General features: G+C 40.7%; 1 protein-coding gene across 1 annotated transcript; it reads right to left on the bottom strand.

Annotated features, from left to right (window-relative positions):
- Positions 1-10,572: 10,572 nt before the first annotated feature.
- Positions 10,573-15,702, bottom strand: Tigd2 (tigger transposable element derived 2). Its single transcript, XM_026405210.2, has 2 exons — positions 15,387-15,702; positions 10,573-15,208 (listed from the first exon to the last, which is right to left on the bottom strand). Exon 2 carries the CDS (start codon positions 14,329-14,331, stop codon positions 12,751-12,753), a length of 1,581 nt encoding a protein of 526 aa, XP_026260995.2. The 5' UTR covers positions 14,332-15,208; positions 15,387-15,702; the 3' UTR covers positions 10,573-12,750.
- Positions 15,703-16,442: the final 740 nt, after the last annotated feature.

Raw genomic sequence — 16,442 nt, 5'->3', positions numbered from 1 at the left:
AACATTCGGGCACAGGTATATTTGCCAGGCAAGTATAGACTCCCACCAGGTGATGGAGAGCACCCCGCCACCCTCTGCCACACCAATTCATCTTGTGCTGGCTAGAGATGGGGAACACAATCTCCACTTCCTGAATGTCTGGCTTCCGGACTCACAGAATGGGCAACTGACGAAGGATTGCAGCCTGTCCAGAGTGGCTTAGCCCCTGAATTGGGAGTAGGCAAGAGGCTCATTCTAGCCACACAGTGCTGTCAGCACTGGACAGGGTAGCTCCTTCTATATCTCACCCTGTATACCACTGGATAGCATACCCAAATCTTAGACTTGTGCTCAAGCCCCTGATGGGTGAAAACTGGCAGTGGTCACCAGGCAGGAGAGGAAAAAGAGAAGCTGAGTAGAATCTGGTGCATCAAAGAAGAGGAGCTGGAAGTCAAAAAGTTGCCCAGAAGGCAACAAAGCAGGATCCAGAGAAACAAGAGCAGTAAGGCCTTGGTATATGCGCTGCTCCTTGCCCCCAAAGACTTCACATGAAGGAAAAACTACTGAGATTTCAAGATGTTGCCCACAGAGCTTGAGACCTCAAGCATGGGGATCCTGGACAGCTGCACCTTGTACAGCTGCAATGGTCACATGAAATGGAGTTAGTCCACCTGGGAAAAGTGGACCTATATTATGCTGCCTCCCATAGGTGAGACTCACATATGGGACCCACATCCCTTTTCTGACTTCTCCATCTGAGTAGGGCTGATCTGGGGGGAGGGTCTCTCCCTCCTTTCATGTTTGCATCCTTGAAGGGGCAGCTGTTCTAAATTCATGGTGGAAGTGTTACAGCTGTTTACCAGTGACGAGTCCTTGCTTCCCCTTGCTGAAATATAACACCAGAGAAGCACACCGAAGCAAGTGTAGAGTGGAAAGTAAAAGTTTTATTAAAGGGTAGCAGAAAGGACTTCTCCTGGGAGGAAGAAGGGGACCCAAAAGGCAGAATTCATGGAAAGGGGAGGTCTTCCCTTTTTTATAGCTAAGGTCTTCTTTCAGCTTTTCCACATTCAGTTTCCCTTTATCTTGCAGTGATCAATGCAGATGTAAAGGCCCAAAAGGTGGGAGATAGGTAGGCTAGAGGAGTAATCTGGCAGGAAGGGCCTGGGGCTGCTTTTGATTAGCATTTCCCTGTTTGCTGGGGGCTGCTTCCTTAACATTTCCTTAGGATGGGCTGAGGGCCTTGGGGACATTAACATTTCAATTTCCCCAAGTGCTGCTCTAGTTTCAGGGACTCCATTCTCTGTAATGGCCTCCATTTTATTTATCTTACTTGATTTTAGACCTGATTTACCTAACTACCCTAACTACCTATCTTTAAATCTGGCTTCAGAAGCATTCTCAACCCAGCCTCAGTTGCACTGGAATTAAGGGGAAATGGTTTTCATCCTCTTTGAAGTGGTTTACAGATCTACTTATCTTGAAGAGCCATTCTGAGCTTTTGTATTTTTCTGTGCTAACAAAGATATTTTACTAAGTTAAGCAAAAGCACACAGGGATGCTTTGCTTGATGGCATTTTCACTCACAATGCCACTTAGAATTTAAGAGGCAAGGATGGAGCTGGAGTTGTGGCTCAGTGGTAGAGCACTTGCCTACCATGCAGGAAGCCCTGGGTTTGATCAAGAGAGAGAGAAAAAAAAAAGTCGGGGAGAAAAAGTTGATAGCTAAATTACTGTACATGAGAGAAAAAGATAGAAGCAAAAAGTTTAAGAGGCGGTGTGACCTCTCCTTGGAAACCCAAACTCAAAAAATACGAAAAAAAAATGCAGAATAGTATCTTAAATACAAAAGCCAAAGCCAGATGTGTGTGTTGGGGGGGGGGGGGGAAGCAGGAAGTGGGCGGGGATACACCATAATTTAAGCTTCTCAAGAGGCTGAAAAATGTGGATCACAAGTTCAAGGTCAGCTTCAGCAACTTAGAGAGAACCTGTCTCAAAATAAAAAATAAAAAAAGACTGGGAGTGTGGTTCAGTGGTAGAGCATCCCTGGGCTCAATCCCCAGTACCACAAAATAAAATAAAAGCCAATACAATTTTCATTACCAGTAATTCTTGTTCTATGGCTTCATTGCTTCAGGGAAAACACAAGCAAAGCTGAGAACAAAGAAGGCTTTTCTTAGCTTTGGCTTTCAAAATAGACTTGAGAAAATAGAAAAAAAAAAGCACAGTAGAAACAATAATCTGGAAAGCAGTGCTCTCATTTGCAAAAGCCAAGCTAGTTGAGAAAGGAAAAAAGTGGGAAAGAAAATAAGAAAAAAAGATTTGGGCTCTATGAAGCTAAGAAACTGAAGTTTAAGGACTAAGGACTCAAGGATCTCAGCTTATATCACCCCAAAATATGCCACTGTGGCATTAAGGATTATTCTGAGCTAAAGTCAGCTGAGAATCCACAGAGGTAGGAAGAGTTCTCTCTCCTGTTCTTGTCAGCCTAAAAGCAGGCACAAATTTCCCTATCTCTTTATCCCATGCCAGGAAGAGCACAGCAAATCATCCATGGGGACAGAGTTGGCTTAAATGAGTCTGCATAAACAGCCCTTACGAAACCAACCTTCCTTTTCCATTAGATTCTGTACATATTGCCTAGTCACTTCTCCACAACAATCACACTTTTCTTTGTTTAAATAATTCATAAGCTCCTCAGGCTAACTGCATCTTTGAGTTCTCCTTCTTTCACATAAATATTAATAAAAATTATGTCTCTTTTTTTCTATTAAATCTGTCTTTCTCTAGTTTAATTCACAGACCCCCCAGGTGCTTAACCTAAAGGGACAGAAAATAAGTTACTTATCTATAAAATCTGTACCTATACAGTGATAATAAGGGGAAATAAAACGTTTTCCCTGGAGAGAAGAAAAGGAGAGCCAAATCATTTAGCTACAAATATGGGGTCTTATCCATGAATCTTTCCATTCAGAGATGAATCCCAGAGGATGAGGAATAGTGACTGTAGAGAAAAAGGCCTGGAGCAAAATAAATATTTCCAAGAAATATGTTAATCAGGCACACATCCATCTAGTATTTCCAAACTTTTGCAAGATTATAATGCAGACCCTGAAGTACATGCCTAAATATTTAAGATATCAATCAAGTTTCATTCTCTACTTACAATTATACCATAATAATGCCCTGGAAGGTAAGGTTCAAATTTTGAATTCCTAGTCTACATGTGGCATTGAGGAGTTCAAGAAAGAAATCTCTGTATGTCTCAGGGGAGATAGAAAGTTTGTGTTAAGAGCAACTGAGTCTGGGAGATACCAATAGGGAAACAAAGAATGTCAAGCTAAGAGTGGAGTCAGTGTTCCCTCATCACTGGCATGGACCTTGCTGACACTACTGACCATAAGGTGCTCCAGCCTCACACACTGTAATGTCACAAGATGCAACAAGACCAGAGACTAACCCTTAAGCCAAAGGAAGCTGCAGAAAAAGGACATGCACCAGAGCCCTTTCCTGAGGTCAGCAGTACAAAAACTGTCCTATGAATCTGTATGGCATTGGGTGGATATAGATACAGAAGGAAAAACCCTTAAGAGTCAACGAGGTATAGAGTCTGAATTCTGAATTATTTGAATGTAGAATTGAATATTTACCTGCAAGACAATATAAATCTGAAATCAGAAGTGATTGATCAAAATCAAGTTATTTGTATTTTTTTCTTTTATCATCAGTAGAAATAAGCGATTAAAAATATAGAATTCAGTCAGGGAATAATAAGGCAAATCAAATTTCTGCCCATCAGCTACAGAAACCAAAGAATGGGGGTTAAAGGGAAGTCACACACACACACAAAAAAAGGCAGAATCCAAGCGCCCTCAAACATCACAGCAAAGCAAGGGGAGGACTTGGGTTCTCTCACAGGGCAAGTCATGTGCAGAAAGAGGAAGTACAAAGCTATTTTGCCCAAATTTCAAAGAACATGGAGGACTCAGGGGATTCTGAGTCACTCTAAAAAGAGCACGTACAGCTGACAGGAGCATTCCTTGTGCTGTATTCCCAGGAATCTGAATGCAATCATTAGTGATTTGCTCTCTCTCTCTCTCTCTCTCTCACTATCCTACCAGAAACTCATCTCTGTGTCTCAAAGTTATGGTGACTCCTTCCTTGTGGCACTCTGATGTAGGTCAGCTGTGGAATTCCACAGCACGGCCATTCTTGATCCTCTTCCTATAGAATACACCTGTTACACTTGAACATCCCTCATTCTTTCATTGCTAGATAACCACCTGAACTCCCATCTGGTTTCTCTGATTATGGCTTTGCTCTCTTCTTTCTTTGTCTCCATAACCTATGGTATACTTCTTCTTAAAAGTCAAATTTGCCTACTCCATTATTCATGTTTTTAAAAATGCATGTAGAAAAAGACCTCAAAAACCTGTGCATGACTATGTTCTCTAAATTTGGCCCTGTGTATAATAAGGAAGGCATCTTGACTTTATGCCTGGTTCTTGGCACAAAGTTAAAATCTTCGGAAGTTTCTGAGTGATAAAGGGGGAGAGGAGCATCTTTTATTCTAATGAAGCCACTCTTTGGGGGCTTCTAGATAGCTTTCAGATATGGACTGGTCTTCAGAAAGACTAGGCCTTGATTACAAGCTTGGGACTTTCAGCCTTACCTCCCAAGCTTAGGAAGGAGAGAGGGGCTACAAATTGAGTCAGTTGACTTGTGGCCAGTGATCAACATCGATGCCCAGATGGTGGAACTTCCATAAAAGAAAAAATTTGAAACCCTTAAACAATAGTGTTTGGAAGCTTCTGGTTGCTAGATGGGTGACATGCCCCAAATCCAAAGGGACATAACCTGCACTCCCAGACCCTTCTAGATTGTGCACTCCACATTTGCCTGTTCATTTATGTCCTTTATTATAATCTGTGAAAGTAAGTGTAGTGTTTTTCTTGAGTTGTTAGTCATTGTAGCAAATTACTGAAACCAGAAGGCCGACTCATCTTAGAACTGGTGTCAGAAGTGAGGGTAGTCTTAAGAGACTGAGCCCTTAAATCTGTGGAATCTGATGCTAATTTTAGGTAACGTTAGAATTATAAAACATCTTGCTGGTGTCAGGGAGTTGAAGAAGTAGTATTAGAAAAGACACAATGTCTTTGGTGTCCAGAGGCAAAAAAAAAAAAAAATCCCTCAGGCCCCAAATAAACTTTACACAGTTACTTCTCATTACATGTTTTATAAACTGCACTGAAAACATCAGTTCCTTACTAGAACATGACTTGCATTCCCCATGTTCATGTGATTGCTCTCCCACCCCTGCCAGCCCCACCACAAACCCAGCTGATTTCTTTAAGGGCAAGTTTAAAACTTACTTGTGAAAAGCCTTCCCAGATCCTCATCAGAATTTATTTCTCTCTTATTTTATATACTGTAGATTCAATCATGTCACGTTCAGAGTCTGCTCAGATTAGACAAGAAATGCACAAACAATTCCCCCTCTCCCCAATTTTTTTTTTTAATGGTACAAGGAACATTCTACAAAATACTTGACCAGCACTTTTCAAAATTATCAGGGTCATCATGTCAAGGTCATTCAAAACAAGGAAATTCTGGGAAACTCTTACAGCCAAAACAAAACCTCAGGAGACACGATGAATGACTGTAATGTGGTGTCCTGGATGGGAGCCTGGAACAGGAAAAGGTTATTAGGTTAAAACTAAATAAGTCTGAATAAAGTGCAGGAAAACAAACAAATAAAACCCATCATGTTCCTATGGATAGAACATATAAACAGGAAAAGAGGCTGTTAATGAATAATCTGAAAACTTCTAGATTATTCAGATACAAACTTCCCTACATTTTGCTCATTTATTTATTTATTTGGTACTGGGGACTAAACTCAGAGGCACTCGACCACTGAGCCACATCCCCAGCCCTATTTTGTATTTTATTTAGAGACAGAGTCTCACTGAGCTGCTTAGCACCTTGCTTTTGCTGAGCCTGGTTTTGAACTCTCGATTCTCCTGCCTCAGCCTCCAGAGCCGCTGGGATTTTTTAAAATATATTTTAAAAAAATAAAACAGCATGTCTTTTATTTTGTAAGAATTATTTTCTCCTAAATTAGTAAAATAATGCATGTGAGTAAATAATAATGTTATGAAATTAGATTTCTGTAGATTATCTTTTTTAAAAAAGTATCTAATCTTTGCACATTCCTTTGTAATATACAATTATGCTTTTATTAACATTAATCTACCAAATGGAATTTTTTTGTGTACACAATCATGATTTTCCCTATTTTTCAAAAGGAAGCCAAAATTTTACAGTTTTTATATTTCATACAATCTAAAAGACATCATTATTTCACATATTAAAGTAAAAATTTTGTCAATTGCGAGATGATATTGATTGGATAAAATGTCCCAATTTCACAGATATTAAAATGTGAAAACATATGCTTATCTATTGAGTCAATGAAATATGGCAGTTTGTTCTCATGATAGAAGAGTTTTTATTATATTGTATATTATATTCCAATTTAGCTGATGAGTCAAATTTATAGTAAAATATTACTTTTATAGAAAAATAATCAAGTAGCTTATAGAAGTGAAATTTCTTATTAATACACTGAGGGGACCACAAAGCCCTTCAAGTGTTAAAGTAAATGGGCAAATGGCCCCAAATACTGATTAATAGAAAATAGAAATGTCTCCCTACATATTGTCCCACAGTAGAAAAAAATTTAAAATACCATATGATTGTGATTATTATGTTGAAATAGCTTAAAGTATGTTACTTTGCATTTGATGATATAGATTATCAAAATTCCTATTGAATTCAAGTCAGATTAATCTTTTTAAGGTAAAAAGAAATTTTTTTAAAAAAATTATGGGCTGTTATCTTAAATTTAAGATAACTTTATGTATATGACCTCAAACACATTTCTCATTTTTTTAAAAAGGCCATTTTTAAAGACATGCTTTTAGATGACTTTTTAAAAATATTGATTACATCAATAGATGAGAAAAACTGTCGTTAACTCTGTCCTTCTTTAGCCTTAAGGATAATTGTGTTTTATTTATAAATATATTCTGGAATGTCAACATATTCTATAATTTAGAAATAATTAGGTATCATTCATGTTGGTCTTTGAGAAAACGAGTTGCTACAAGTTCCACTGGTAAGATCCCCTTGAAAACAAAAGTGCTTTGGGTAGAGGTTACTTCACAGGTTAATGAGCCTGAGTTTCACAGTCAATTTTCCTCTTGTAACTTAAGGGGAAAATAAAATCTGATGGTCCAAATTCCATTGTTTTTTATAATATCTGTAAAATAACTAAAATGTCATGTCCCCACTGATTGAATCAGTTGCAGCAGCAAGAGCTGATAATCTATCTCATTACTGTACAAATAAAAATCCCCGAAGGACTATGTTCAGACTTCTAGGAATATTAATAAATCACACTTAAAGTTCCATTAAAGGAGCTTTAATAAATAGGTTCATATCAATCTTTAGGTTGGTCTCAAAAGTGGAAGGTGCTTTGCCCTACACATTTAGTACTTAAAATATTTGTTTCCAGCTTTCCAAATTGCATCAATCAAGTATGTTCTAGGAATGGGCCTGTGGCCAGATGGGTTCAGAATGTCCTAATGAAAAACAGCAAAGAGCCAGGCATAGGGATGGGCCTCAGAAGCCCCAGCACCCCCAAGTGGATTTGTTTGCAGAAAGAACGTTTGTGGTCTTAGTGACCAGTGTAGACAGGGCTAGATCTACCCTACAATCCAGTTCTGATCTTTGATCGGAAGGGATTTTCTTTTTCTTTTTTTTTGTGGGAAGGTTGAGGGGAGTGGTACTGGGGATTAAACTCAGGAATTGAGCAAATCAGACCCAATGTAGATATTGTAGACATTGTAGATATTACTGTGACTCAGGGGTACTCAACCACTGAGCCACATCCCCAGCCCTATTTTGTAGTTTATTTAGAGACAGGGTCTCACTGAGTTGCCTAGCACCTCACTTTTGTTGAGGATGGCTTTGAACTATAGATTCTCCTGCCTCAGCTCCCAAGCTGCTGGGATTACAGGCTTGTGCCACCTTGCTGGCTCAGAAAGGAATTTTTAAAATGCCCCTCATAAGGACTATGATAGTCAATCTCTTGTGGAGCTTCATCCAAAGGTTTTCTGAGTCTGATAGATTTACAAAGACATTTGGTTGCATGGGTAATACTGCTAATGGTAGCATTCTTTGGAATTACACACGCCAAATTACTGGTTATAAAATAAAAATGGCTTTGAGGAAGGCCTTGACTATCTGCCTCACAAGTTCCTGCAGTCTGAATGCCCATGAACCCAGAACCATGGATTCTCCCAATGGCTGAGATCTCTGTGCTTGTCTTGGATGGAAATGTTTTGTTGGGTCTCTGCCAACTCCCTTTGAGGGCTCCCTCTGAAACAGGTATTATATTTCACAGGATTGGTTTTGAGGATCACAAATGTTAATTTGAGGGACACCCAGCTTTCTGATTGACACATAACAGATATCCAACACATGAGCTGGGTGTATTACTTGTCCATCAGGAGAAATAAACTTTTAATAAGGGAGTCTCCACCTGTATTAGGGAGGCAGGTGCCATGCTGGGCCATGAGGTGAAGTGGGACTGAGGTCACAGTCCATTCCTCAGAGGCACCTGTGAAGGGAGCCATGCCTTTGGCTGTAGGCTACATTGCCTCAACTTCTACTTCCTTCTTGGGCCCCAGTGATTCTGTGACCTTGGACATACCACCTACATTCTCTGTTCTTTATTATGCTCATTAATAGAGAAACCATCTAGTTTTCTTCTAATCTGGGATACCTGAGAGTAAAGGGGGCACTGTGACACTTACTCTGGGATGACAGGTATAAACCAGGCAGATACTGGCAGAAATTGGGCAAATCAGACCCAGTGGCCCCTGGACTCATCCATTCTACGGTGACCAGTGCTATAGATATTGATGATGCTTCATGTCGGAATCAAACCTGCTCCTTCAGTTTTCCCTTGGCATTTGCATAGAGCATATGAGCTATCATCTAATACTGCATGGAAAAACGCATTTCTCTTTGAGTGCTGTTATCCCCAACTGTGACTCCAGTGGCTCTTCCTGCTTTGTTTTTCACTTATGGTTCCTGTGGGGATTAACAGCATACACTATAGACCTAGGGAACAGGGAATTCAGCATTGCCTTCCAACCTATGTATATACCTCAACCAGCATTCCCAAAGATGGGCACAGGCCTTGGATCTCAATAGAGGTGTGGAGACCCCTGGAGGTCTGCGCAGTTACCATGGGAGAAAGCTGTGACTCATTCTGCAAGCCAAGCCAGGAGACCCAGGGTTCTCAACAAACAACCATGAGTTACTTAATAGCTGGTGTTTATAAATGTTTGGAGTGTCCATTTAACCTTCTATCTTTTTATACAAAAGTTCCAAAGAGGTCCACAATCTGCCAAGTTTATCTAGGCAAAGAGCAGAGAAGCTGGTGTTTACCCTCCAAATGTGTTGGACTTCAGCCACCTCCTCCTTCTTCTTGGCTACCATTTCTCAATGTATGCATATGAGCTATGCAAGACAATTTTAGGTTATAGACAAGATTTTTTGGTAAATAATTGTTTTATATTCACTTTAACTTGAATAGAAGATGACCACAATTGACACACAAGACCTGCAACATTATAGATATTACTGTTTAGGATCTAAAGTATCTATTTAGGAAATGGTCAACTTTGTGAAAATAGTAGAGTAATAAGTGGACACAGGCCTCCTGAATAGTGCTGTTTGGTGTTCAAGGCCTCAATTTGGCTTTTAGTACCATGTGTGGCTCCAGCTACAGTGTAGTAGGCAGGTGCTTCTGGATCTGTGGTTTGGGTAGCTCTGTGTTCTGCTGCATGTAAGCTGTGCCACTTAGTCCAGCATGATTTTTCCTAAACTCAGAAAACTCTTCATGAAGTGACTGTGTGGCTCAGTCTGAAGTAGACTAAAAGCAAAATGAATCCCAGAACAATAGCTATTATAGTACTATAATTCTACTCAAATTGATCGTGGCTACTGATCTGAATTCTGCCAATTCTATTGTTTATTGAGCCCAGAAAGTTTTCCAATCAATAACTGCATTACTCTGTGAATTGTAAAATGCAAATATTCCCATTATGCAATTTTTAAAAAGTATGCTCTTAATTACCACTTTCCCCATTTGGTCTGAGTTTTGTCTTTCAAGTCTCCTAAAACATATGCACTTTTATAAATAGTAACCAATAGTTAGAATTTGTGTATATTTTCTCTAAGGTGCACAAAATCAAAACTAAGAGCCTATACATCTGTGCTTTTCAAACCAGGGTGTCTATATGGGACATGCGGCCGATCAAGATAACCACCTTGTGTCTTTCTACAGGATCTAATATTACATTATCTAGAAGGGGGGAAAGATTTTTGTATTACAATTACTTATGGAATTAGAATGCACAAGTCACATTAGCATTTGTAATAAAAATACAAGATTAGGCCATTTCAATGTCATGATTGAAGAAGTTTGATAAATTTTTATTAGTAAAAAGCATTGTGAAAAATAGAAAGCAGTACTCAAATGCAAATGTAGGTCATGATCATTATCAAGTTTCAGCCCTTTTCAGGGAAGTCAATTAGTCTCAGTCCTCAGCCATTTCCTCAAGTCCATCAGGTAGTTGAAATTGTGTAGATTGAGAAAGGTGTGTTAATAATGACATATGAATTCTCCCAAAGAAAGAGGATTCTTAGAAGTCATCTGGAAAAGTCATTCTAGAACCCAAAGCCTCAGCTCAAAAGGTAGAATTCTGAGCTAATGACAGCCTTGTCAAAGAAGAAATTGTCAAATGGATCTTTACTATCCCCTCAAATCATATCACAAGGAATCCTGCTGTGGACGGCTGGGCCGGATTACTATAACCAGTCTCCTGTGACATTTCTTTTGCCCTGATTTTCTGCTGTTTCTGTATTAGTTTGATAAAATATTTCAAGTGTCCTGCTTCCTGCTGTCTTAGTCTTATTTACTTTAAAGGTATTTTATTGCTTCAGTGAATTGTGCCAATATTCATATAGCTTTTATTTTATAAACAAAACTAATATCTACTTATTTTATTAGCAATATATTAACAGTTTAGAGCAAAGAAATTACGATCCCATTTCCATTTCATACAATTAACCTAAGATGTCTTAAATATGCCTGCATACCTCACATTGCCTATTAGTAGATAATGATTTCTAAATTAGATTAATTCTCAAGTTTTCATGGAAATAAATTATTATTGTATTTCAGCTCAAACTAATTACTTGTATCTCTGACCTCATTTCCTGTGGAAGAGATTTCCTAATACAGCTACATCACTTTGAGTCACACCTTGGATCTGTTTAGTATACATTTGAAACATAATTTCTGCAGTGCAATAACAGTAGCAACACTCATGTGTTATTAGAATAACTACTATTATATAAAATCCATATAGTAACTCATTAACTCCTCATCAGCCCTCTTTGAGACATGAAATATTCCTATCTTACACATGGGTAGATTAGATAACTTGGTTGTGGTCACACAGCTGCCCATGTTCTTTCTATAGTGCCTCTCTCAAGTCTTACTTAATGCTAGTCCACCGAACACATGCTGCTCCACAATGTATATACATATGCTTATATTCTCAGCATGTCACAGAAAAAAAAACATGCTATATGAAAGCAATGGTCTACTTAAAGTCTTACATTAATAGCTCATTAAAAAGAAAAGCTACTAATCCATCTATAAAGAATCAAAATGATGTATAATAAAACATAACCCTTATCTCTTCTAATCACAATGGTTTGGAAACTGAATTTTATTTTCTTAGAACATCATTGACATTCTTTCCACAACCATAAAGGAACTCTGTTGTCAAATAAAATAAAAGTGAAGCACAAATCCTTTCCCCCAGTCATTTTAACTTTAGATTTTCCTTCACTATACTCAGAGATGGCCAATTTGAATCTCTGATTGCCTAAATACTGCTAGTACAGAAATGTGGTATTTTAAGGATTTATCCTACTGTCCTTCAGTTCTCAGTAGTCACACTGAGATACCTCAGCCTGATCCCCCATCCCTGCCCTGTACTGGGAAGGAACCCAGGGATTTGTGCATGACAGACATCTGCTCTACTGCTGAGCCACATGATCGCTCAGCTTTTGAGATAGGGTCTTTGCTAAGTTGCTGAGGCTGATATTGAACTTAAAATCCTCCTGCCACAGCCTCTGGATTGCAGGAGTATGTATGCCACCATCCCCTGTGTCTAGCACAATCTTTGCAGAGTTCTTTTAATATATTCAGCAGCAAAAATAGAAACTTAGCCCTAACGTATTTCAATTTAGAAGTGAAAATTCAAAGAAAGTAAAAAAATTCAATTTAAGTAAGATTTATTGTGTACCTATAGTGTGCATGGACCTTTATTAGACACATTGAAATTCAGGCACAAGATAGACACAAGATCCCTGACCTCAGGTACCTTATGATCTAATTAGTATAATACAGATTAGAAACAGTAGACAAGCAAGTTACATGTCAACACTTAATTGTTAAAATCAACATTAAAGGGCTGTAATTTAAGTAATCAAAAATGGCATCTAATCCTAAAATTATGTATAAAAGGTATTTGGCGTCAGAATCCACAGCACTTCAAACAAGGTAAGTTCCACTGCAGATCAATACACAAAGATTCAAACACACTGAAACACTTGACAGCACTATGAATGACTTTTGTTATTTTGGATCTTCTGTTTCCTTCTTATTATGGTCCGAAGCCTCCGTAATACCAATTTATCAGACAGAAGCATGTCATCTTGTTGTTCTAGATAATCCAGTAAGTTTTCGGTCCATTCAAGTGCAGCTTTATGACTAATAAGTTTTTCTGGGTTCAGTTCTGCTTTTTTAGTTTTACTGGAAGGCTTTTGCTCCACAGGCTTGGCCTGGTCCTCGGCACCTTCACTGTCAGTTAGCACCTGACAGCTTGAGTCATTACTCCGAGAGTCAAACCACTGATTAATATTCTCAATGTCAACATGTTCACAGTCTTCTGTGTTCTGTAAAACTGTTGCCAAGTTAGCTGCTAAAATGGCTCCTTCATCAATGTTCATGACTGAATTTTCTTCATTGCCAGGGAAAAGTTTTTTCCATGCTTTGGTTATGGTACTTGACTTTATCATGTTCCAAGCTCTTGACACTTCATAAATTGCATCCAACACTGTCAAATTCTTCCAAAACATTTTTGGGTCAATACCTTCATCCATGTATTTCTGGAGAAGTCCTGCTCGATAGTATCTTTTTACTGTGGCTAAAACTCCCTGGCTCATTGGTTGAATCAGACTTGTTACATTTGGTGGCAAATATTTCACAATTATTCTGCCATCATCTGAACTCAACAACTCTTCATTTGGATGTGCTGGGGGAAAATCTAAAAGAAGCACTGCTTTTTCGAGAAGCCCCTTAGATTTCAAATGCTTCTGTACTTGTGGCACAAAATATTTCTCAAACCACTGTCTGAAAACAGACTGTTCTATCCATGCACCTTTTTGACTGAAGTAAGTGACCGGGAGGTTTGAAAGATCAGTTCCTTTGAATGCACGGGGTTTTTTTGCTTTCCCCACAACACAAAGGTTAAGTTTGTGTAAACCGGTGGCATTTGCACAACACATAATAATGATTCTCTCTCTGCTTGACCTATACTCAGAAGTACTTTGCTCAGAGTCAAGAGCTAATGTCCTTGATGGAAGGCATTTCCAGAACAATCCAGTTTGATCAGCACCATAAATTTGCTCTGGCTGTAGATTCTCTCTCTCAACAAATTCCTGAAAATTACCACAAAATTCACTGGCAGCAGTTTCATCTCCTTTTAATTTTGTTCCTTTCCCAGCAGCCTTTGGAATACCATGGCGCTGCTTAAATCGAGTTAGCCAGCCAGATGATGCATTAAAATCACCTTCCATCCCCAAAGCATCAAAAAAGAACTTGGCTTGTTTTGCACAAATAGTTCCAGACACTGGAATTCCATCTGTTTTCTGTTGGTTAAACCACTCTATCATAACCCTATCAAGTTCCTCATATGTTGATGACTTCATAGATTTACGTTTGGATACCCCACTTATAGGATCTGAATTGTTAGCATAGTTTATAATCCTTTCTTTGTTCTTTTTAATATCTCGAACTGTGGATTCACCAATTCCATATACCACAGAAAGTTTTTTGAAAGAGATACCTTCTTCAAGTTTCTTAATGATGTCAAGCTTGTCCTTAATTGTCAACACAACACGCTTACGTTTCCCTAACATTTTAAGTGTCTAATATTTCAGGTGATTACTGGAACCAGATTAACAACTTAAATTTGAATAGAGAGATTACAATATGGAGCATTAAGATCCCTCCTCTGCCCTGAAGACCTAGAGTAACCACCAATTTTCTGACTAGGTCTACAGGAATCTCTTCACTTTCATTTTAAAACAAAGTTCTTACAACAGGGAAAGCTCCAATTAACCCTACCTTCCTCTTAGTCTGAAGTCTTTTCATGAACTGCAATCCTACTGCAGGTTAGAAGTTGAACCAAAGCTACACTACAAGGTCTCTAAAACAGCCCTCTTAAACACTTAATAGTTGCCATCAATACAGAGAAGGTTTGTCCCTAAAGCACTAAGACTGAGGTTGCGGTATTTCGGGATATGTGCAAGAAAATAAACGCAATATAGGATTTGCTAACTTGACATACAGGAAAAAACAATGGGAAAACACATTCCCTCACTGTGTTGTCTTAGTAGGGCAATGGACTATAAGAGATGCTCTTTTCCAGTCAAGGATTGCTGTAGGTTACATAGGGGAGTGCTTATGAAAAATCGTAGCAAGTTAAGGCGAGCTGGACATAAGAGGTGCAAATGAGGTGAAAGTGGACAAGCAGAAAACTCTGTACTTTAACTCAACACAAACTTACACCTAATGTAATTTGCTATTGGAAAGGGGAAAGGTGGGCAAGAGGTAATGCCACGTGATTAAAGAAAGCATCAAAAAAACTTCATGGGTAGAAATCAGGACCCAAGGTAGAGGCAGTGGGGTGGAAAGCTCGGTGAAGATGTTACAATAGTCCTGGTGAGAGATGATCCTCCATGGGCCAACAGAAGTTCCTGTGAGGGCTGTATAGGTACTCGCAGCCTCTGAAACCTAAAGGAAAATACCAAAAACATTTCTCTTTTCAGTATCGGGGTCTGTGGCATTACCCACACCTACCCTGCAACTATGTTGAGAAAATTAACACCTCCTATCAATGTGAGAGCTAAATGCGACAAATAATGCTTTTAGGCATTATCTGGGTTGACCGAGAGGGACCTCAAAAGCCTACCTCCTGAAATTAAGAGGTCAGAGGGAAGCCTTGTTAGCCAGGGCCTCTCTCCGCCGCCGCGCGAGCTCCGGAGCGCGGGACGTCTTTCCTCCCGCGGAGGGAGCCCGGATTCTGCCTGGACGCGGGCGACCAGGGTGTCACCGCCGCGGCCAGCCAGCCGGTGAGCAGCCGCTTGGCGCAGAGGACGCCAGTTCGCCGACTGCGGGCATCGCTCTCCGCCTGCCTGCACGGTGGCCAGCTCGTGCTGAGAGCAAATGGAGTCTCCCGAAGGAGGTTGACACCGGTGGCGCGGCGGCGGCGGCAGCGAAAGGCGAGCGTCGCTGCCGGAGCCGGAAGGCGGGGGATTAGGGTGCACGCGCGCGCCCCCGCAGGAACGTGTGTCGGCGAGAGGTGGGGCCTGGCGGGCGAGCGCGCGCGGCCCGGGGCGGGGACTCGGCGAGCGGGCGGGAGTGGGGGGCGGGACTCGGACGCCGCGCGTTCTCCGGACGCTGCGTGGGTTCGGCCGATGGTCCGGTCTTTGCGGGCTGCGGGCGGCTGGGTTGGCCAGAAGGGGGCGGTACGAGCTCGCCCTGTCTTGGCGCTTTAACCGGTGGCCAGACTCTGGGGACGAAGCTTCCATCTGTCTCAGCGGGAATAAAACTCGCAACCTTTGCGAACTAGTAACGAATCGACGCATCCTCCGGCTCTGGCACGAGCTGTGAATAGGGGAGGGCGAGCGCACGTGGAGAGTGTTTACAAACAGCCTCCGCTACCGCCCTCCGGAAGGAGTGACAGTTTCGGCGCCTCCCAAGCCCCCTCTTGGGAGCCGCATGCCCACCTACCCCGCAGGCTGCCCGCCAGAACTAGACCAGAAGCAGCCGGCATCCTGAGGCACGGTAAGAGAGCGGGCGCGGCTGCTGGATGAGGTCCGGTGAGCTGGGGTGGGGACAGGATTTGGGAGAGGAGCTGGAGCTTTTGCTCTGCAACATCCAACCAAACAAGCCAGGGTGGATGGAGAGCAGCGCTCGAGCTGATTGTCGTGTGTCCTTTCCCTGGTGGGTGCTCTTAGACCTGGCA

This window comes from Urocitellus parryii, chromosome 10, assembly GCF_045843805.1.
Source record: "Urocitellus parryii isolate mUroPar1 chromosome 10, mUroPar1.hap1, whole genome shotgun sequence".
Classification (NCBI taxonomy): domain Eukaryota; kingdom Metazoa; phylum Chordata; class Mammalia; order Rodentia; family Sciuridae; genus Urocitellus; species Urocitellus parryii.
This window is presented reverse-complemented; position numbering and strand designations above follow the sequence as displayed.